The sequence below is a fragment of the Histoplasma capsulatum genome, genomic scaffold, assembly GCF_000149585.1.
Source record: "Histoplasma capsulatum NAm1 scaffold_10 genomic scaffold, whole genome shotgun sequence".
Classification (NCBI taxonomy): Eukaryota; Fungi; Ascomycota; class Eurotiomycetes; order Onygenales; family Ajellomycetaceae; genus Histoplasma; species Histoplasma mississippiense.
This window is the reverse complement of record NW_001813973.1, coordinates 212,290-235,035: the sequence shown is the minus strand read 5'-3', so window position 1 is coordinate 235,035 and position 22,746 is coordinate 212,290. Positions and strand designations below refer to the sequence as shown.

Sequence of the window (22,746 nt, the reverse complement as noted above, 5' to 3'; positions counted from 1 at the left end):
TGAAACTGCCATACATTCGCAGATCCGCGGTCGCACCATTTGCGCTGTCCGTATGAAGGTCACTATTAAAGAATGGAACGCGGTGGCAACATGGAGATGGGATATGCCCGAGGACGAAGTCTGTGGAATATGTCGGGTACAGTTCGACGGGACGTGTCCTACATGTAAATATCCAGGAGACGATTGTTCATTATGTGGGTTACTTATGCCAACGAGAGCATGCAACTCGGGTTAGAGCACTGACGCAATTCTAGTAATCGGAAAATGCGGGCACTCCTTTCACATGGTAGAGTGCTACGATTTCCTTTCCCCGCGGCTTAGTGCCTAAAGGAAACTAATTTATCCCCCTTTCTTAGCATTGTCTCCTGACGTGGATTGGCCAGGAGTCTTCGAAAGGTCTATGTCCCATGTGCCGGCAAAGTAAGCGGCCCCTGGCGATAAGTTCTCAGCCCACTTATTGTCTCTATGCTGACACATCCATATCATTTAGAATTTGACTGGAAGCAAGGCGATGAGTGAAACCCATGGAATCCTTACCAGGCGTTTGGAACATGGAAATACCTGGGCTTCAGGAGAAACAGAACCGTAATCTCAGCAATGCAAAGCATTGGCGCAAGCAATGTGTAGGCCTACTGTTACTGGTTTTATATATTACTTGGGAACGTGGGCGCGGTATCAATTTCTAGGATATCGGAGTAGTATCGGATTTTTATTTCATTCCTTTTCATTTGATGTTCCTCAAGCACGAACCCTAAAAATAGACTCCGTCAAGGCCTTACTAAATATATACCATCATAGGTCAAAATTCGCAATAATCAAGCCATACATTTCAATTCAAAATGGTCGATGCAACCACACATTATTTTGCTTAAATTAATGAAAACATGATAATGGCCTGCTCTAAAAAAATGGCATATATTACTTTTCGATTATTTGTGGTTGTTGACTTATTCTACCTGCCTTTAAAGATATTGTACAGTCCTCCAGAGATGACACTGGATCACCTGACTCCTCTTTCGCCTTGATAACCACCACAGCACTCTACATTGGAAATTTCAACGTTCGTCAAACTTCGAGTCCGAAAAAATTCTACTATACTGGAACGTTTCCTTCAGAACGGCTTTGCTCATAGCCATGTAGTCTGAAGCCATCTTCAGAATGACCTCCCCCAACCACACTGATTATCTTCCACCACCTATAGCAGAACCATCCACTGGGCCACAAACAGCGCATTTGGAAGATAATACACCACTCAGGCAACCAGCTAAGGAGGATGACGAGGGACCCCTTCAGGAAGACCTTCGCACCTCAGTTTCTCATCAGTCACCATTCCGCCCGTTCTTCACTGTTATACAAGACGCTCACTCGTCCGAATACCATCACCCCACTGTGCACTATGTCTTCTCGGATGATGACACGGACCTAATAACAGAGGCTGCTCTGCGGACTCTGGAAGCTGGCAAGGGAAATAACTCTTTACAAGCCTCAGGCAATACCCATCTAAGAGAAGCAGGAGGAAATGAGGAAGCAAGGGCGTACGCAAGAATTTCTTCGCTGCCTCCCCCAATAAATGGCGTGCAAGAACACTACATAGTCGTCGATATACAACCTTCTCAGTTCGACGCTGTTGGGAATCATCCAGCGGAGTCCTCGAATGTCCATACAAGAGATACGGCCAATTCTACAGAAGGTCTAGAACACAACGTTGCAACACCCCCACCTGCCACGGAGGCTGCACAACCGCAATTCCCCTTTACCTTAGCTTCCGCCCATAGTCTAAGCCCATCCTGGCAAATCCTCAACACCCGCCTTTGCACAGCGCGCACATTTGATTCGTCTACGAATAGCCCCACCGCCGCTTCAGCGTCAGCAAACAACCGCTCCTCGTCGCCAGTTGGGGGCCTCATGCTTGAGATCGAAGGCACGTCCGTTGCCAGGTTTAACTCGTCGACTCATCGCTACCAACGGGACCAACATCATCAGCATCGCTTGGAAGAGATGATGGAACAATTTGAGAAGCGGATGGGAGAGTTACGGCAGGTTATTGCAGCAGGAGAAGCATACGTTGGTGACGAAGGCCAGAGCGAGAGGCTGGGAGTGACACAAACGCAAACCGCGATTGGGGAGGGATTTGAGAAGTGATATGAAGCTATCCATATATGAGTCATATGGTGGACCTGCCCTGGAAGGTCGAGTTCATGAGGGTAGAAGCCTGCTGATTTTGGGCGTTGACAAGCCTCATTCGACTTTAATTTTGTTGATATTTGGACCCGGCCCCCTTATGGCAGGACGATAGGCGGGTATATTTGCTTTTCCTAATTTGGAATAGAGGGAGGCGTTTGGTATGGGGCATTTGCTGGTTCATTGAATACTATATTTGTCCGTCGTTCGATATATTCCCTCGAGTTAATTTTCCAACTAAGACTTGATACCCGAAACTTAAGCGGTTACTATTGGTTAATAAAACGAACCATTTCAATTGTCTATGAAAATCTAAGTATGATGAAGGGCAACAAGTATTACGAAGGTTAAACTATTGTATAGTAATGCAATGAAGGAATATCCATGGATGCAATAACGTAGTAATAGGAGAACAGAACAATTTCACGAATGATATCCCAATAACGCCCAATGGCTCCAATGACAAATCTCAAAGAAATCAAATAGCCAAACCCCGGGGAATCTAAATATGATACTTCAGTGTTGTAATGAAAATAGTAAGGAAAAGGAAATTCTATGCTACCAAAGTTTTAATAATCAAGCAGGGCGCCTTCTCAACCTCCGCTCTTGCACGAGCTGGTTCTCGAACTGTATCGACAGAAGCTCGTTTTCACCACCCTCCATAATCATTCCCAGACCATTCAACGTGGAGTTCCTCCTACCAGTGACCTTTTGGGGCAATTTACTAGCTCCCGGAATAATATCAGACTTCGCCAGAGGTGACGAAGTAGATCGTCTCTTCGATGGAGGAGGAATGAGATCCTTACACGTGGTATCTCCTGAAATTTCATTCGGGCACGATCTGAATGATGACGCAAAATCTGTAGATTGGGTGAAAGAAGCGCTAGAGCGCGGTTTCACGGCGACGTTTATATCGACCTCCCTAAGCCCCGCAGACGAGGAAGACGTTGGCTTGACGTTCATTTTGGTAAGGGGATTGTTGGACCCTACCTCGTTGCCGCCATCTTGGTAAACCATGGCTTTAGTGGGAGACTTAACTGGAGAGAGGAACAGACGATTAGAATGGATAGTGGGGGGAGCGTTGTTATCCGTTGAGTTTTCATCCTGTTCCTCGATTCCCCTCATTCTCGCTATGAGGGTACCATGTGGCTCGGTTCGCGGGAGAGTAGATGGGTAATCATACTGCGTTTTCTCGGGCGTCTCTCCAGTTTTGGTATATTCTGTAAGTGACCTGGATTGGAAGTTCGATTGCAGCTCCTCAAGGGGTTTTCTAATATCCTCGGTGAGATTTTCAATTGGCTCCAGAATGGCTTCATTCTCATCGAGAACGTTATCCCGGAATGTTTTAGCTTGGATGCCAAACACATCCAGGTTTTGATGGATGCCCTGGTACGATTCGCGGATAGTACATGTCAGATTCTCTAAGGTGCGGATCCGTGCCTCGTGATGGATTTCATTTTGCGATTTTGCTCTCATGACGAAGGTATCCAAAGCTTGCATTTGTGTCGCAATTCCTTCCATCTGAGTGTTGACAATCCCCTCAGTCTCCCGATGAACCGCTCTTGCAGTTTCTTGGATTTTATTGTTTCGTGAATCAAAGTGCTGGCAGAGGTTAGTTTAAAACTCTGGGGGTTGGTGAGGTGCAATGACGTACATTCCAATCATCATCAATTTTTCTTTGGATTGTTGACTCTGAAGAAAGAACACCTGTGATAATTTTATCTTCTTGGAACTCCCACTCATCCATTTTCTCGCCGAATTTAGTGTCTGCCTCTTTCAGTATATCATGAGAAGCTTCCATGTCCGAGCGGATACTGTTTACTTTGGCATCTAGTCGTTCCGACTGTGTCTTCGCTGATCTATCCAGTAGTATTTTTATTTCTGATAATAATGCGGTCCGCTCTGTTTCTGTTGCAGCTCGTTCTTCATCAAGGGTAGCTTGTAGCTTCAACATGGTTGCTTCGTTTATTCCGGTTGCTCGGCTGTTCGCTTCGTGCAACTGGTGCCGAAGCCTGTGAATATCTTCTTTTTGCAAACGGAGGCTACTGACAAGTATATCAATGACAGACTTAAACTCTTCACCAAGGGATATGTACGAGGAATGCAACTATAATTGTTAGCGCCACTGTATAATCGCTGAGAAAATATACGACTTACTTGACGGTGAAATCGCCCAAGCTCATTTATAACTTCCCCGGATATCCGTTCAGCTGCGGCAGAAAGTCCCCTCAATCCTTCGCTAATTTTCTCTTGAACATCTTCCCGTAGAATTTTGATTTCTTCCAGGACTTCATTCATTTCATTCCGACACTCGGTTGTTTGCTCCTTAGTTTCTATTTCGGCGCTCTCGAACAAAACTTCCGCCTGAGAAATAAACGAATGACTAGCATCGATACGACCTAGCTCTTGAGTGACAAAAGTTTCCATTCTAGCGGATAAATCTTCTAGAAGCTTTGACTGCTGACTTTGGAACGCTGCTATCCGCTCGTCCACCATTCTCGAAACATGCAATACTTCCGAGGTGGATGACTGCCACGTTTCCCTATTCAAGGCGTGCAGATCTGACCGTCGTCGTAGCTTCGAGTGGAGCCCGTCAGCATCGGCGACCGACTTTCCCAAGGTAGATATCAAGCTGGTTCCGATGTTGTAGAGGCTTTGTTCGGTTTCCTGGTGAGCTTTTCGTAACATGGATTCTTCCTCTAAGCTCTCCTTCGTGTTTTTGAGCACAATATCTGTTTTCTCTAAGAGGTCCTCCGTTTGGTCAAGTAAAAGCTTGGTGGATTCGTTATCCTTCTTTATGTCATTGAAATTGCTGGTTAAAGTAAACAGCTCTTGCACTTTATTCTTGAGGTTGGCTTCCATTGTTTCGATTTTTGCTCTTTGCTCTTCAATGAGGATGCGACGAGACTCGCTTTCAATGGTCATTTCCTCATATGCTCCAGACGAAAGATATACGCCATTTCTTTGCCGTGTCGCGATTAGTTCGCACTTCAATTTTTCAATCTCTGTCGTGAATTCTCGCAGCATAGTTTTCTTGGATATAGTGGAGTTGATTTGGGGTTTGTTGCGAATATTCTTCGCGCGGAATGCATAATCTAATGTTGAAATAGTTTCCTCCAGGTTGCTTCTTGCGGGAGATACCGTGGCTATAATACACGTTTTCGTACGGCCGCCTAAAGAATCTTGAAGCAGCCTCGTGAGCTTGGATTCCCTATTTAACGTCAGTGACAACCTCGAAGTGCATATTGATGGGAAACCAACCTGTATGGTATATGAGGGCCTCCATCTACCAGAGCATTAATTACTCTTCCCAGAGTGAGCAAGCTCTTGTTGATCAAACCCGCCTCAGTGGCTCGCTTGTTTTCTGCGCCACTGCGCTGGATATTCTCACTTCCAGCCAAGTCCACCAAGTTAAGTTTCCCGCTGCTAATGTATTCTTCACCCTTCTCTGTTTTTCGTTTTACGAACACAGTAATCGTAAACACCGTATGGCTTCGAGAGCTCAAGTCGTTGCATTTTGTAGCTGCTACTTGTCGTTTGTAGCTGCCCTCCTGAAGCAACTTGATGCCAGCCGAAGCAGAATGAATGTACGTTTCACCCATGCCCTGTACCATAGTGCCGTGATTGCCCTTCTTTGCGCCATCCTCATATATTTTCAGCTTTGTACCGTCCTCGGATGAAAGCAGATCTCGGAGTTCCTCGTTGTACAATTCGATAAATGAGCATTTGACAGAGCTTTCCATATCCTCAAGTTTCTTAAAAAGGGAATATAGCACGCGTGGGATGATCCCAGCAGCATCTGATAACAAACCAAGAGTGTCCTCCATATCACCAGACATCGTGTAGGTTTTACCTGTTCCCGTTTGGCCGTATGCAAATATAGTACAATTAAATCCTGAAAGCATCTAAAACTTCTGGTCAACTCTTGGGCTCGAGGTTACTTTTAGAAGCGTGCAAATAAATGAAACCGTACCTCATTCAAAATTGGAACCACGACATCCTCGTAGATAATTGCCTGATCTGCGGCTGGGGAAAACACCTTGTCGAAGTGATATTCTTTGTTTCCCATCGCGTTTGGCCCCATGGACAATTCTAGAGTTGTTCCCTTGACCCCTGGAGTTGATACAACCACGCCACTGTTTTCCTTGACTTCTCTATCATTCCTACCCCGACACCGTACAACAACATGAATGTTTGTCCGCTCAGCCGGTTGGAGTTCGGATTCCCTTTCCTTTCGCTTCAGTCCCGTACTTGGTTGCACGCTGGGTGATCGAATAGAACGAGTGGTGTTTGCATTGGAAGGCTTTAGAGCGGTGGCTGGAGAGTCTGCTCGCTCGCTGAGAATGGAGGCTCTAGTTCTCTGAAGTGGACGTGTCATGGCCTTCCGCAAGCCGCCCGCAGCGGTTTGGGAGCGTGTTGCTCCGGCCATGTGGGACAGGGTAAACAGTTAACTCTGCAAAATCTTGGTGAGGAAATGGGGGAGTGAGGCACGTCTGCAAAAGTCGTAGAATGCCAGCTCACGAAATAGGTATCTATATATATGCGCAATGAGAATAATGAATGATAGCGGCCGGAGAGCCGAGTGCGTCAAGAGCAGGAAGAGAGATACTGCCGTCATCGATATGGTTGTTTGGATGAGAACAGTTTGTTTCCCAATGCGGTAAAAGGTAAACAAATCGTTAACTGGTGTCTTACTAACACGGCCACACGTCACATGAACGCCGAGCCACGTGGATTGGATCATTCCCGAGCCGCTTGACTTCCATTTTGTCATGTCAAACGACATCCATGGAAACTATATATATATATCTCGATATTTACGCCAGAGACGGCTGTCAAACGGTGAACTCATTTCTACTCCTGATTCTCCTGCACATGCTACACGGCGTTGCGTGAACGTCTTAATACCCGAAAACGACTCAATATGACCGCCAAGCACGTATGACTTGGCTACCTCCAGCATCATGACCACCTCGAGAAATATGACCCCGGCTCAGATCTTCCCCGGAAGGGGGATTGGGTTTCTAAGTACGGTTGGCTATTATACGTATCATTGTGTTTAATTCCGTGCTAACTGTTCCTCCTTCATTAGCTTTGGGAGCCTCTCTACATCATACCATAACTCGCCTCAAAGCGCATCCCCATACTTACCCCTCCATCGACTTGTCCTACTCTTCGACCAATCCTATCCACTCCCCGATCCTTCTGAGCCTGCCAGAAAATGGCCTGCGACTGCGATTTGATGGTCCGGACCAAAGACTTCGTCTGATAGAAGTGCTAGATTTCACTAAGATTCCTCTCACGTATAAATCCCATGAGGTCCTCAAAGCCGCTAAGCCTACGGAGCAACCACCACAGCTAGGGCCAAGTTTTCGTCATATTTACAACCGCATGTTTGGGCCATCCTACCCAGGAGAATTCATTCCCGGTTCCTCAGGTTCAAAGTACGGCACCTATGTTCTTTCCTATCCCGGTATCGCTTTTTCATTTCCCTTGCTTCAGTCTGCGTGGTCCGAGCAATGCGATTTTGTATCTTTAATGTCGTCGGCGGCGGCATCTTCTGCTACTTCCATGGCTGTTTTCCAGGGATCATCGTGGGCGGATGGCCGTTCTAATATGTTAACGCGACAACCCCAATATCCAAGATCAACTGCTCTTGCGGGGAAAAATCGAGAATCTGTCGCTGATGAAATAGAGGAGGTTAAAATCCATGGCGCAGGAAGGATTGAGTTTTTCCGCAGATCGGGGCCATCGATCTGGATTTCCCTCTCTGAGACCACACCACAAGACCTCGTCGCGGAATTTGGTCCTCCAGATGCTATTTACCGGAAAAACGATAGGCGTATCTCAATTCATGGGACCCAGACACTTGGTAACACGAACCTTAGACGAACAAGCCCTTCGCCTGGCCGCACAGCTGACCCCACAGACATGGATCCTTTGTCTGAAACTAGCGTGACGGATGATTCAGACGGCGAGAATTCTCCCACTTTCCAGCACAATCGGGCTACGCTGGCAACTGAGTGTTTCTATAACTATTTTGATCACGGGTTCGATGCCTTTATCTCCCATCCAACGGTTTCTGGGCCACCGTTTCCAGGTTCATCACATCCGGAGACGTCCACAATCTCACCACCCCCGCAGTTAGCCGTAACAAAGATCCTTCTGCATGGGAACGTGCCAGGATCATACCCCTTCAACCGCCATAGGCGCAGCCGCTGGGTCCTGAATATTGATTCTGCCCGGGAACCTCTGACGTCGGAAACCCAATATGGCCAGCTATCAGACGAGTTGAAACGAATCTGGAAGGGTTCCTACTCGAGCGCATCTGAGGAAATGGCCCTTCAAAGAGGAATGGTCCTCAACCGTGGCTGGGGCGATAGTCCTGGAAGCAGTGTCGAGCTTCTTGGTGGCTGGGAAGATAGCTCTGCCAGCAAAGCTTGGACTGGTTCAGTAAATGACGGCGGTCAAACACTGGGGAATACTGAGCTGTTTGGATTTCCAGGTTTGCTTTTTGAAGTGCTGAAGAATGGAGCCATTAGTTGTTTGACTGTTTACTAATTTGGATTAATTATATTCCTTCATTTGCTTGCTTTCTGGGGCGTTAAAATGTGATGTTTGTGGGCGGCATGTGGACATGTATACTTGAGCATACATTATTCATGTTGTTTTATTATTGTATTAAACCATTTGTCTTAGAATTATCACACACACATATTGCAACAGTTGAGATTGTTGAGGATTGTATTCACAATAATTAACACTTGCCCAGAAAACACAAAAGCAGCAGAAAACCAGTCTAGTTACGTCATAGTCATTTTATCAAGGTTAGAAGCGCGCGGCTAACCATCGTCTGCGGCTTGATAAATTTACCGTATTTAGAGTTCGATATGCGTACTTTTTCTGCTGGTCAACCTTCAACATCTGAACAATCAACTCAATCCCTCAACCTAAAACTTCTAAACTACTAATATTCGAGCCTTCGACGCCCAGGCCGAGATATGCTGCAATAACAGGAACATGCCAGAGTTGCCACAATCCCTTGCTCGATCCTGGTCGTCGACGCTCAAACTTCCCAAGTCAACTTTTCCCCCTCGTGTTTCGTTGACCGACCAGGTCAAGTACTTAGAACGATGCACACATGACCTCTATAGCTGGCAGCAGCGCCACCGTCCGAATGAAAATCGATTCGTCCTTCATGATGGCCCTCCATATGCCAATGGCGACCTACATGTCGGTCATGCTTTGAATAAAATCCTAAAGGACATCATTTGTCGTGTGCAGTTGGCGGCTGGGAAGCGAGTTGATTATGTGCCAGGCTGGGATTGCCACGGACTACCAATTGAGTTGAAGGCATTGCAGACACAAAAGGGACTGGGGAGACTTGAAGCAGGTAGGAATGGAAACGGAGGTGCTGCAGCGATTCGTAGAGCGGCCAGGCAGCTGGCTGAAAAGACGGCTCTGGAACAGATGAAGGGTTTTCATAAGTGGGCAGTCATGGCGGATTGGAAGAATGCGTGGAAAACGATGGATAAGAGTTTCGAGAAAAGGCAGCTGGATGTATTTCTTAAAATGGTGGAGAAAGGCTTGATACATCGGCGATTCAAGCCTGTGTATTGGTCTCCTTCATCGCGCACAGCACTAGCAGAGGCTGAGTTGGAGTATAAAGAGGATCACAAATCTACAGCCGGACTAGTAAAATTTCCTCTTGTGTCCATGCCGTCTAAACTACGCGATATGCTACCATCAAATACCACCGAGATCTCGGCTGTCATCTGGACGACTACACCGTGGACATTGCCTGCCAATGCGGCCATCGCTGTGAGCCGTACCTTGGAATACTCTATTGTGAAATCGGAAAAGCATGGATATCTCGTTGTTGGCTCATCTCGGCGCGAATATATTCAAACGTTGTTACAAGGAGAGGAAGTAACAGTAATAGGCTCGCCAATTCTAGGTTGTGAGTTAGTTTCCGAATCCACATATCTCCCGCTTTTCAAGGACGGGTCCGTTCCCCAGCCCGTCATCGCTGCAGATTTTGTGACAGCGGATAGCGGTTCTGGTCTTGTTCATTGCGCTCCTGGTCATGGAATGGAGGATTATGAAGTTTGCCAAGCTCATGGGATCGCATCTCATACTCCGGTTGATGATGCAGGTTTGTTCACGGATGCGGCAATGCCTTTGAACCCTTCAATGCTTAGTGGGAAGTCTGTACTTGGCGATGGAAATCGAGAGGTTTTGCGATATGTGGAGAGCAAGGGCCAGCTACTTGCTAAACACACGTATGAGCATAAATACCCGTATGACTGGCGGTCAAAGCTCCCTGTGATAGTACGTGCTACTGAGCAGTGGTTCGCTGATGTTAGTGATATCCGTGACTATGCACTCCAGGCATTGGAAGATGTGCAATTTATTCCTTCAATGGGAAAGTCACGACTAGAGAGCTTCATTAAAAGTCGCAGCGAGTGGTGTATATCACGGCAGCGAGCTTGGGGAGTGCCGATTCCTGCTCTCTACAATCGAGAAACCGGGGAGGAAATTCTGACGAAGGAATCGGTGTCTCATATCTTGAAGGTTATCGACGAACGTGGAATCGACGCCTGGTGGACAGATGATGAAAACGACCCTACTTGGATTGCTGCTTCTATTAGGGAAACATCTTCTGGCGCTGCCTATAAACGAGGTACAGACACTATGGACGTGTGGTTTGATAGTGGATCCAGCTGGACGCAAGTGAAAACTCCCGCTTCGGTCGAAGGCTATGCGGCTGATGTGTACCTCGAAGGAACAGACCAGCATAGAGGGTGGTTTCAATCAAGCCTCTTGACATATATTGCTTACAATCTAGGCTTGGGGGGAAAAACTGGCATTTCTCGAGCGCCATTTAAAACCCTCATCACCCATGGATTTACTCTTGACAAAGATTCTCGGAAGATGAGTAAGTCGATTGGGAACGTGATTAGCCCAGATCAAATCTTGGATGGGACGCTTCTACCTCCATTGAAGTTGAAAAGGATGAAGGGAGAGGAAAAGAAGCCGACTGCGCCTGTATTTGACGCCCTGGGAACCGATGCGCTAAGGTTATGGGTCGCTAGCAGCGATTACACCAAGGACATAGTTATCAGTCAGCCTGTTCTTAAGACCGTCCACACCAACCTTCACAAGTACCGGGTAACATTCAAACTCCTTCTCGGATCTCTTCAAGATTTCGACCCCAGCTGCACAGTCCCACACGAGTCGTTACGCATTATTGACAAAATCGCACTGCTCCAGCTTCGAAAACTCATCAATATCTGCCAGGACGCATATTCAAGCTTTGAGTTCTACCGCGCAATCACAGCTATCAATAAATGGGCTAATTTAGACTTTTCGGCTTTCTACATCGAATCTCTCAAAGATCGCCTGTACGCTGATTGTCCCAATAGTCTTAGCAGAAGAGCCGCGCAGACAACCCTCTGCCACATATATTATCATTTCCAAAACCTCCTGGCGCCTTTGTTACCCAATCTCGTCGAAGAATCGTGGGAACACACACCGGAATTGATTAAAACCAAATTTGATCCCCCGTTACACCGCATCATGACCAAACCTCCACCTGAGTGGCAAAATGACGAACTGGAAGAAATATTCCCGCTACTTATGGCTATTAACACAGCAGTTAAAACCATGCAAGAAAACGCCCGCAATAGAAAGGAGATGGGTTCATCATTACAGACATTCGTGCACATCTCCGTCTCCTGTAGCGCCGCAGGGGCGTCAATCTTCGAAAAATTCGGCTATGAATTACAAGACCTCTTCGTCGTTTCTTCCGTTACTGTCGGGTACAATAATGCAGCACTTCCACCTGAAATCGAAGCTGCTGAGTGGAAATACAGCTCAGATTTCGAGTTCCCCGGCGGGAGTGCGCGCGGACATGTTTGGATATATACCCCACAAGCGATCAAGTGTGGTCGATGCTGGCGATATGCGGTGCCGTTGGAGCCTAAGCAGGACGATCCGTTGTGCCAGCGGTGCATAGATGTTGTGGGAGAGCTACCTAGGGTGAACCACGAGCTTACGGGTGCAGCTTCAACCAGTAACTGATACTGTGTGAATTAGTATTACGATATATTGCCGTTTTCATTGGTGATTTGTATGTATATAGACACTCTTGTACCATAGACCTACTATGCAGCTAACTCATTTTGTCCTCTTCTCTACTCTACTGCTTGAGTGATTTTCGTTTAACGGTTTTTGTTCCAACATCTGAGTGGAAGGCTGGCTCCACGACAACCAGTTAGGACCAGCAACAAGCGTTGCAACAGGCCAATCAAGCCGAATCCACAGGCAAGCTAATCATCATCCGATCTACCAGCCAAGTCCAGACAATGGATAATCTGTAAATATTGGCGATGTGGAGGCTCCTCTAATAACATAGGTGATTTACTGATTTACCTTACCTTATTTAATATATATCTTTCAATTAAGGAAGTTCCATTAATATCGACACCTAAATAGCTAGAACGAAAATGGGACGGAAGATTCGAGCCAAAAGTACTTCCCCAATCAATCATACCATCCGCCTTGCAGTTCATTCAAAAAGGCGCTATCAACATTGATAAAGCTCTTCCAATAATCCACTTCTAGTCTCCAAGGCTGAGTTTGCACAGCAAAAGTTACTGCCGACGTCAGCAAGAGCAGTTCTTCCTCATCCTCCGCAAGTATAAGTATCATATCCCGTTTAATCACAACTTTGTCTCGTAGAACTTTCTTGTAGGGATCAAGCCGCTGCTGAAGGTTGTTATGCATACTCCAGTCAGAGAATGGCATATCTTTTGGAATAAAGCGCCAGGACCACGCACGTCCTATCTCATCGATGAACGAGGTCCAGAGGCGATTGTCATAGCCAATCATCAGAGGATAGAAATGTGAGCCAGACCACACTCTGAGAAATGAGTAGCGCGCATTTGGCCGGGAAGCAGCGTGGGATTTAATGGTGTTACGCAAGAAAGAGATAGAGATTTTGGAGGGATCTTCGCGCCCGGGAGGCATGTGAATTTCATGCAACATCTTGCGGAAATCGATGAAGAGATCGAGAGGACGGCCCTGCTCACAGCTGCCGAATGCTTGGCCTGGGATCAGCTCCGGCGGCTCATAGCATAGGCAGATGACGCCCTCCTTGAAAACTGTATTCTTGTTAGACTCCGCTGTACATGATAAATGTTTGCGCTTGCGCAATCAAATGGGTTAACTCACGGTGGGCAATTTTTGGCCGCAGTGCGACGTCCCATTCCGGAGAAAGCTCGTCCAGAAGATGTGTCTGATTTTTCTGGCATCTCTCTGCAATTCCATCCAACTCTTCGAAAAATTTATTGCCTCTGGATGTGGGGCATTGATAGCCTCTTCTATCTGGAAGCGTTTTGCCGCGCTCAACTTGTCTGAAAAGCATAGATTTTTTAATTTCATCCCCCTCTGTGCAATTGTCAAAGAAAACATTCCCTGCTGTGAAAAACAATGACGTCATCAAGCATGCACGCCGCGCATCTCCTCGAACCCTTGAATGAGTTCCCAGAGGGTAGTCCAGAAATACCAAAGGCTTCCACCAGTTTGCTACTGTTGCTGTCATGTAGTGAAAATTTACCTCACATTTGGAACGGATTTGGAGGAGTTCATTCCACTGGGAAAAACCGTTAGGCTCCAGATCCGCCCGGTGCCAGGCTTCCTTGAAAACTGGTTACAAAAGTCAGCAACAATTGTTTGTATTTTGTGCTGGAGAGAGTAGAACGAGTGGACAGTTTTGAAAATTATCGCTGTGCCACTTACCTTTGGCTTTATGACGGTCTATAAATTCCATAAATTCAAGGTGCATGTCATCAACACCCTCTGGTCCAGGTCCCAATGTTTCCAAAAGGTCATTTGCCTTTTCCAGCGCATCGATAAAATCGTCCACAATGGTACCGGATCGGCTACTATTCCATTGGTATCAGCGCACTTTCTGCACCAGAGGGTTCGCTTTTCCAAGGTGAAAACATAGAAAGAGCGGGTATTCATACGAGTTTGATAGGTCACGGCCCTCCTCCCTCTCTCCGTCTTTGTCTTGAGCTTTATCAGACTCCTCCAGTTTTATTTCGCCACTCTGATTTAGCGAGCTACTATCCGAGAAATCGGATTCTTCCCACTCGTCCTCTTCCACGTCGGAATAATACTCATCAGAGTTAAATTCCTCAGAATTATATTCCTCATCAGTATCGAGATCATAGGCAAAACGATTAGCATAATTTTTGATCCGTCCTTGCTCGAAGTCTGTCAATTCGTTCCTTATCGTTTTCAAGCGATTCGACGTAGTTTTTCCCGTTAATTCTTCGGAGAAAAGGATAGCGTCCTCCAATGCGTCGGCTTCGTTATATTTCACCTGATTCGGCAGGCCTGTTCCGAGTTTACCTTTAGATGTACGGAAACGAAACATTGTATCCTCTCTCTCATACACATCACACACACTTTCTACCTGCTCTCCCGGCTTGATGTCTCGGATTCGATGAGTCTCAGGGTCTCTGGTTACCGTTTTCAAATATGGCGCGGAAGCACCGAGAATATCAGCTGGCCGAGTGACACGATGCGCCTTGTACAACATCTATTAAGCGTCAGTGTGGGATGGTTAAAAAGAAGGTGCAAAAGATGATATGGAATCAAACCTCAATTATGCCGCTGTGCAATGCCTCAAACGGCTCACCAGGTGTGGAACTCCAAATATATATGTCATAAAAATCATGGAATCCAAGCCGAAAAGCTCGCCTTCTCTCCATCTCGTTGAAAAATGCCTCATCGACTTGCTTGATTACATTCCACGGAGCCCGAGAACCCCGCCGATGGCCAATCTTTTCGCGGAAGAGCCAGGCGTTGTTGTCTGGGGGCTTCACGATGATTTTGCCAGTTTTGCCATCCCGGACGACCAGCATCATGCGAGAGGCTTGCATTGATACATATTGAAGGAATCTGCGAGTGATAAAGCTACTACGTTTCATTTGAGCGCATACATAGTTTCTCCCTTCTCGAACAGCTTGATTCCGGCCGCGACCCGTGGTCTTCTCTTCACTAAGTGTCAGCATTGTTGCTTTGGATTCGACGTAGAACGGTATGAAGCCCTAGGAAGAGGGTGAATGAGCTCTTTTATTCTCTGAGGTGATGGGGAAATCGTACACTTACCATTGAGAGGAAGGCTGTTTGCATGGTATGGCTCGTTGACAGTAACCACGACGGCGACGGGAAATAGTTATAGCTAGCCAGGGTATTCAATTCAAAAAACTCTGCCCACGATTTGCAAAGTTCCGCGGCTCTAAATAAATTGCAATCCTTTGCAAAGATACTAAATTGAAGCCAACCTCCGCGGGACATGGACTTGGTGCTAGGATAGCTGTAGATGTGTCGGCCGCAAAGCTTGACTCGGATTTTCCATTGAATACCACTGTCATCACCATCCAATTTCCCAAAGTCAATTGCTGAGCCTTGTCCCTCTCTTGCACCGCCGGCATCCAAGGTTCCCTTCCGCCTCTCGCGCTTAGCAAACATCTTCTTCTCTCTCTTTGATTGCCATGTATCAGGGATATTATGTCGTCGGCGCGAACGAGGAACTGCCCAGTCATTATCATCATCTTCGTCATCCGACTCGGGTTCCTCTTCTTCATTAGAATCGGACTCTTCCGCACTTTCAGCATTACCGCGAGCGAAATCCGCACATGCATCACGAATATCTTGTAGTTGTGGCTGCTCCAGTTTCAAACATATATCCCTGAGGTCGTTTATAGCCAAGTCAGGATCATTTAAAAAATCGTGAATCGTAGAGGCTCGCAAAGCAATGGGCAAGAGAATAGAATTTCCCAGTAGCAATCGACAGAAAAGGAGGTTCTTGATTTCAACCATATCGTCCAATAGCTGGTCAACTTCGTCTGCAGCAACGGGGCAGATCCGATCCGACGTGATTTCTGGCTTCTCAAGTGTACCTTTGATTAACAAAGACGCACCCTCAAGTCTAGCTCCTTCAATAAGTCGAGTACGCATTTCTTCGCGGGTTTCGATATTTTCGACATTCGGATCAGAGTTTCCAGTACTCTTTTGGCCAAGCGTTGATTTAGTCTCCGTCCCGGAAGGGGGAGGAGTCCCTTTCCGTTTTTTGCTTTTCCTTTTATTCTTAGAAGAGGCAGTAAGAGGAATTTCATTTGAAGTTGCTGCGTGGTCTTCTTGGGTGAAGGGTAAAGCTGTAACATTACTCTGAACATCATTGTCATTATCTAGCCCCTCTGGCACTGCGACATTCCCCTGAGCAATTTCCAGGGGGTGTGCTTCCGTTAGCCAAAGGAAGTGCTCGATCAAACTAACATAAGTGCCACGTTCATTGTCGAGTACATCTTCAATCGGATCCCAGGATTCTGCATCTTGTGCAAGCCGCTCCTCGTACGCCTTTTGAAGAAAGTCATCTTGTTTTTTCTGCTGTTCTTTTAGACGTAGTTCACGCATACGCCGATCAACTTCTTTCACTTGCCTCCTGAAGAGCGCAGCCTCTCGCTTAACTTTCCTCCTCTCATTCTCGCGCATTTTATCTTCCTCCTGCTGGCATTCCATCGTCCATTGGAACCACTTGCGTTTCTTATAGAGAACCTCTGCGGTTCTGCGAGTGACCCTTTCCAAAGCCGTGGCAACAGTTAGCTTTTGCTGTAAAAGTGTGTCTAGATACTTCTGGTGGCCGTAGTCCATGGCCTGCGCGTAGAAGTGGCTATGATGCAGTTTTCGAGCTTTGATCACGCGGTCAAGTAAATGATATGTTTTCAACAGGTGGTCGTGGATTTCTGACAGCACACTCTCATTCCCAAGGTCTTCAAAGAAGTCATTGGCAAGTTTTGCCGATCTTTTGGCCAGTTGTTCGTGAGGGCAGGAACGAAGTTCGTCCAATTTTGCATTCCTATTTTTGTAGCCCATATAAAGACCTATACATATATCGTCTCAGATGGATCATTGTAATATGATTATCTTTTGCTTAACGCGGATCACAACATACCACGACACTGCCTGGAGTGAAACGCACAAAACAAGCCGTTAGATGATGTTGCAAGTGCCTTGCAGGGCTTCTCATCCACAAGACTTAGCGCGCTGCATTTCTTGTTACCGTTGCCCACGGAAGCAGACTGCTCAAGATCTGTATTTAGGGTGGACATAGTGAGCGATATCCCATTACCAGATGCAGGTTGTCCGGTGAGCAGAAGAAAGTAAAACGAGGGAGTCAATACAAAAAACCCAGCAAGATGGTTAAGACGTAGGAATACATGTATGTACAAAATCGATATATTGAGTACGAATTGCAATAAACAGCAGAAAATAAGAGAATTATATCACAGCCCCAGTATCTGGACTCCACTATGTCTGGGATTTTTGTTGAGGCTGAAGAGAGGGGTCGGGTGCCACCAGGTGGGATCGCCCAGTCCCGTGACATAGTAGTCCCTCGCTCCAGTCTCGACAGAAACCGACAAGGGTTATGTGCTCAAGGAGGACATATAAGCAGTACATGGTACACATGGATGGATGCCCAGCCTCGCTAAGCAGTTCCAGCAGCGGGCGGCAACATGGACAGCCGTCAAGCGTGATGCCTATACCCTTCAGGACTCCGCCAATGGCCACTCTGTCCGTGCCTGCTGCCAGGCAATGGTCTGCAATGCAAAGAGTGGAACATCTCTGATGTCTTCGCCCAGCTTGCTGCATGCAGACAAACTCAATGCTGCAAAGGGCAAGTCCTTCGTATCAGTAGTGGACGAAATCAAGTGGTTCTATCAATGGCAGGCCCATCCAGAAGACCATCATAAGCTCACAGTCATCACTCACTGAGGGTAAGAGTCGGGTAACTAACTTTAAGGGTAGCCCGAGTATGCTAAGATAAAGTACGGAGTACGGAGTCTTAGTTAGTAACATTTTTACTGTGTCTTCAACGGAATTTCTCTCTTCCCCGGTAGGGCCCTGGATTGTGATATATACTATTCACCAGTGAACTCCTCTGGCCTGGACTCCAAGTCCATCTCATGACGTCATTGGTTAGGTGTTGGTTTCACAAACAGCCTCCACTCTCTTTAAACCCGCAAAAATGGATTTCGCAGGCTGTTAACTCGTAAAGCAAACCAGTATTGAGATCTTATAAGAGCGTGCATATCAAACTGGAGCAGCTGAAGCAAGGCTAACACGTCCCAAGGTTCCGGATAACTCTATTTTCTCAGATATAGCATTCACCTTACCCTTGGTAGCTTAGCGATGACGATGATGTCGGGATTTTCATGAGGAGCAAGGAACTCTGCCCTACTTCTACGTAGCAATGATGTATGACGAATTTGACCTCCAAACCTGACATTGTCTTCGTTGCCAACTGCCCGGATTTTGCCTCCCTCTGTTTCAAACTATATATCCATCTTATCATCAAGCGCAACCTGCTATTCTCTTATCTTTTTTTTTGGCTTGTATGGTGCCATTTTCAAGTATCTATTCCATCATTTCCCTGAAGATTGGATATCGACAGTACGTCCGCCATGATTAAGCCAACCAAAATTGATACCTTCCGTTCCTCGTCTACGATCAGCCCGATCCCGACTATTATCCCAAACGAGCCAATATATCAAGAAATAAGCGCCACGGGCTATCGGACATTATGGTAGGTCTGCTTCGCAAAGGTGAAAATATAGAAGAGAGGAAAACAGATATCCTAATGGGCTTACTAGGGTGGTCGCGATCCTCATGCTGTTGTCCTCGCTCATTTTCTATATCCTAGCTTCGCGAGTCCCTGTTGTAGGTTTCATTTAAATAAACCAATTTGCATAGTTGGATACCCACCTAACAACATCACTTAAAGCAAAAACGCCTATTCCATATACTGGCCTCTCTGGTGGCGACCGTCTCCTTCCTCGCTTATTTTGCCATGGCCACAGGGGGTGGGAAGGCGTATAACCATGCAATTAACCACGAACATCACAAAAACGCCTCTGATACCATCCAACATATTTACCGTGAGGTATACTGGGTCCGATATGTGAACTGGGGCCTGACATTTCCCATGATCCTCATCATCCTGGTTCTCTTAGCCGGAATGAACGGAGCAAGCCTTCTAATCTCCATCGTGGCCAATCTTGTCATGAATATAGCCGGTGCCATTAGCGCATATGGAGGGTACAGCGGGCGGAAATGGGCGTGGTATACGATTTCGTGTTTGGCCTATCTCACGATCGTGTACCAGGTCGGATTCAACGGCCGCAGGGCAGTTGCGTCAAAGGACAACAGAAGAAAAACCCTGTTTGGGTCGCTCTCTAGCCTTGCGACGATTGTTTTGCTGGCCTACCTAATGTAAGTGGATAACGAGGAACAGCACGTCCTTGTGATGAAATGAGATAGGTATTAATGTCTTTTCAGAGTCTGGGCTGCTTCTTCGAACGCTCGTCGAATGAGCATTGATGGAGAGGTCATTATCTACGCCATTTTGGATCTTCTCGTTCAGGGGCTTTTCGGGTACTGGCTCCTCATCTCCCACAATAATAGCATGTCAGCCTAGTAAGTCAATCCCTAACTTGTGCCGGTGTCGAGTATGGGACTTACACTCCCGCACAGTTCTTTGAACATGGATGGATTCTGGGCTAGCGGCATCGGAACCGAAGGAAACATTCGGATTGGCAATGGAGAGGAATCCTAAACACAGTATTTTATGGACGTAAACCAGCCAACCATGCATCCATTGGATTTGGTCAAACGAACGTTATTCACGGATGATGCCTGAAATCTGTCAGTAAACTCAAGATGGCCATCAGGTGTTTTCACGGGCAGGGGTTAGTTTCCAACAGTGTTAATCATCTTTTTTATCGGTTGTGGTTTTGGCAATTTGGAAGTCTCTATCATGTTATAAAAGTGAGTTTTGTGAGCAGCATTTTATGAGCATTATGTGTCCATTGGAGAATCTATGGACTATGTGTCTTTTTTTTAAAGGTACCGTCCGAAAACTGCTGATATGGGTACCTAAATCATGTCGAATTGAATAGTAACTACTCGTAATGACAAGAAGGATATGAAAAAAATATTTGAGGTTGGCCGCTGCCACCACTGTGATCCAGAGGGGATTAGTCAGCTCTTGGCCTTCTTCCAGGACGAAAACAACCTCATCCTGTCCTTCTTGACTTGCTCCCCCAGGTCTTTATTGCATAGTTTGTTCCCATCTCTTTGTTTTATCTTACCCTTACCTGTATGCTCTGCAGCTGCTGTGTGTCTGGCAGCGCACTTCGGACTGGCCACAAGCGCGTGCGGATTCGGGTATGAGAAGTTGGGCGTGGCGATGCTGGCCTCCTTGTGCAGTGCCACCGCCATTGATTTCCCACTTTCTGCTCCTGCTCCTATGTTTGATACTTTTGCCATTGCTGTTGCTTTTGCTGTAGCTGCTGAGCAATTTGCTTGTTTGTTATCCGCTAGCTTCTTCACCTTCGAACCGCAATCTACCCGCTTGATTTCCCCGTAGTTGACCCGTTTAGCAACAATGGCTTGCTCAGATAAAATTTTCGGCCAGGAGACAACAACTTGCTCTCGCATCCGCTCCGGCAGCGCAAAGCCTGCATCGATGCAGTTGTTCTTGAAGTTGATCAGACGGAGGCGGTGTGGGTTAAAGAGATGAAAAGGGTCCGCGTCAACGACGAAGCCGGTCAGAGAGAGTTTGACCACCGGCAGGAGGCGGACGGTACTTCCCATCTGAGCCGCGCGAGCTTTTGCATGCACAATAGAATATTTGTCTAGGTATTCGCCTATGCCTGCTCGGCGGTGGAGAGTACCCTGCCCCTCGTCGCCACTAAACGGGGTCGGTCCTCTTTAGTTTACAAAGTCCTCCCTTAGACCTTTGGAGGTAAAGCTTTTTAAAATGTGGGTGATTACTTACTAATATGAGCTTCTCTCCGCCTCGGGCTTGCTGCGTTGAATCCAGCCCCCTTTAATATATGGCCAACTGGAAAATGCGCGTCGGATGCACGGCTCCAACATCATTTCCAGCTCCAAAGTCTCAAGGCCGGGATTCAGCCAGGCAACCTGCCAGATGTACTTTTGGTATGATTGGCTCATGCCTGTGAGTCTTAGGAAACGCAATTTGCGGAAGCTGCAGAGCGGTCCCATGGCTTCGAGCGGGAGTATGTCATCATCGTCATCGTTCGAGGCAACGATCTCATACTCGTCGCCGAAGGGGTTAACCATTCCCCAATCAACTTTTTCCTTCCGCCTCTCGTTTCCGTTGTATTTCGTTCTATTTTTCTCGTTCATCTGATCCTTCATTCTCTCCTTGTTTTCTTCCTTCTCTTTTTTCATGCCTTCCGTTACAACCGGCCAGAAAAGGTCAAGATGTAGCGAGCGGCAGTTCAACTCAAGCTGATTCCAATCCTCACCACCCCTGAACAACAAGTAGCCGGGATTTTCGCTACAATAACCACAACTGAGATGACGTATTGGAGCGTTCGTAGTCTCACCCGAGATTGTAGCACGGGGAAAGTGGCTCAAAGAGTACAACGACGTTCCTTGGTTTCCAGTTCTACCAGTCATACGTTTTTTACTACCGCTTCTGCTCCCAAACGCAGAGCGCAGAAGCCCAACGCTGCTGCAATTGATACTACCCTGATCTTCATCACCCTCATCATAATCGCGGTGCTGATTACGAACATGAATATCCCAGGCGATTTTCGTTGGAGCCGACTTGGACTCTTTTTGTTCTGACATCATATCTGTGGATGCTGACAGTACCGGTTTGCTAACGCCAATGTCTAAGTTACACCTAGCACCGAGTTTGAGGCTTAAGCATGGTGGAACGTCACTCATGCTACAGCGCCGCTGCTTCTTAGAAGTCAAGGCTGAAGTTGAAATTAGTTTCGGTACTGTTCGGCTGTTGTTTCTCTCCGGGCTCGTCTTCACACCCACTTCATCCGAAAGGGAGATTTTGCTCCATGGGAAGGGCAGCAGCGAGCTTGTTGCAACTTCGTTGTATGCCAATTAGTACCTTTGGCGGTATGTATATGTATTTGAGCAGCGGGGGAGGATAAATGGGTATTGCACTTGTATGTTAAATTCAGGGGACTGTTTATGAATTGAATACATACGCGACTGTCTCCCGGTTTTTGTACCTTCTGCTACCATTTTGCCTCCTTCTCTATCCCTAGCTTTATGTTTAACTTGAGCCCCAGGATCGAAGCAGGCTTTGTTTTCTTTCTCCTCGTCATTCTCCTCGTCGCTCGAGTTGCGAAGGAAACTTTCCCCTGAACCGTACCAAGTCATACTTATTGAAGGTCTTTTCTGTGCTGCCTATGTTCGTTGTGATGCTTCAATGCCTAATCGATGTAACGCGCAAATTAAAACAGGGGATATGTCAAAACAGAGGATATTTCATTGAGCTAAGCCGAGTTGCAAGGAAGTACATGCATGGGGGATGGCAGGGTGAATGGTGAAGGTGTTGCTACAGTGACTTCTGGCGTGTTGTTATTCTGTCACCAAGAGAGGTGGAGAGAAATTCTGCCTGTGTGCATTTCATTCTTGTCAGAATACCATAAGAGT

The 22,746-nt window shown here is 46.8% G+C and overlaps 7 protein-coding genes across 7 annotated transcripts; 4 read left to right on the top strand and 3 right to left on the bottom strand.

Moving 5' to 3' along the window:
* Nucleotides 1–52: 52 nt before the first annotated feature.
* Nucleotides 53–497, top strand: HCAG_07968 (anaphase promoting complex subunit 11; the record flags this gene model as incomplete). The annotated part of the gene is made up of 3 exons (XM_001536809.1): nucleotides 53–194; nucleotides 255–286; nucleotides 357–497. 3 exons carry the CDS (start codon nucleotides 53–55, stop codon nucleotides 495–497), a joined length of 315 nt encoding a protein of 104 aa, XP_001536859.1.
* A 661-nt stretch (nucleotides 498–1,158) lies between these two features.
* On the top strand, nucleotides 1,159–2,142 carry HCAG_07967 (predicted protein; the record flags this gene model as incomplete). Its single annotated transcript, XM_001536808.1, has 1 exon — nucleotides 1,159–2,142. The coding sequence occupies one exon, from the start codon at nucleotides 1,159–1,161 to the stop codon at nucleotides 2,140–2,142; it is 984 nt and encodes a 327-aa protein (XP_001536858.1).
* A 615-nt stretch (nucleotides 2,143–2,757) lies between these two features.
* Nucleotides 2,758–6,610, bottom strand: HCAG_07966 (hypothetical protein; the record flags this gene model as incomplete). The annotated part of the gene is made up of 5 exons (XM_001536807.1): nucleotides 2,758–3,783; nucleotides 3,836–4,180; nucleotides 4,339–5,392; nucleotides 5,443–6,086; nucleotides 6,155–6,610. The coding sequence occupies 5 exons, from the start codon at nucleotides 6,608–6,610 to the stop codon at nucleotides 2,758–2,760; spliced, it is 3,525 nt and encodes a 1,174-aa protein (XP_001536857.1).
* Nucleotides 6,611–7,145: 535 nt separating this feature from the next.
* Nucleotides 7,146–12,264, top strand: HCAG_07965 (conserved hypothetical protein; the record flags this gene model as incomplete). Its single annotated transcript, XM_001536806.1, has 4 exons — nucleotides 7,146–7,209; nucleotides 7,274–8,686; nucleotides 9,161–10,512; nucleotides 10,573–12,264. 4 exons carry the CDS (start codon nucleotides 7,146–7,148, stop codon nucleotides 12,262–12,264), a joined length of 4,521 nt encoding a protein of 1,506 aa, XP_001536856.1.
* Nucleotides 12,265–12,726: 462 nt separating this feature from the next.
* Nucleotides 12,727–17,366, bottom strand: HCAG_07964 (predicted protein; the record flags this gene model as incomplete). Its single annotated transcript, XM_001536805.1, has 8 exons — nucleotides 12,727–13,346; nucleotides 13,417–13,890; nucleotides 13,984–14,129; nucleotides 14,214–14,791; nucleotides 14,853–15,302; nucleotides 15,364–16,473; nucleotides 16,534–17,138; nucleotides 17,210–17,366. 8 exons carry the CDS (start codon nucleotides 17,364–17,366, stop codon nucleotides 12,727–12,729), a joined length of 4,140 nt encoding a protein of 1,379 aa, XP_001536855.1.
* A 1,353-nt stretch (nucleotides 17,367–18,719) lies between these two features.
* On the top strand, nucleotides 18,720–19,870 carry HCAG_07963 (hypothetical protein; the record flags this gene model as incomplete). Its single annotated transcript, XM_001536804.1, has 5 exons — nucleotides 18,720–18,841; nucleotides 18,909–18,975; nucleotides 19,040–19,527; nucleotides 19,594–19,731; nucleotides 19,789–19,870. The coding sequence occupies 5 exons, from the start codon at nucleotides 18,720–18,722 to the stop codon at nucleotides 19,868–19,870; spliced, it is 897 nt and encodes a 298-aa protein (XP_001536854.1).
* Nucleotides 19,871–20,295: 425 nt separating this feature from the next.
* On the bottom strand, nucleotides 20,296–22,470 carry HCAG_07962 (predicted protein; the record flags this gene model as incomplete). The annotated part of the gene is made up of 3 exons (XM_001536803.1): nucleotides 20,296–21,007; nucleotides 21,095–22,049; nucleotides 22,296–22,470. 3 exons carry the CDS (start codon nucleotides 22,468–22,470, stop codon nucleotides 20,296–20,298), a joined length of 1,842 nt encoding a protein of 613 aa, XP_001536853.1.
* Between the last annotated feature and the right edge of the window lie 276 nt (nucleotides 22,471–22,746).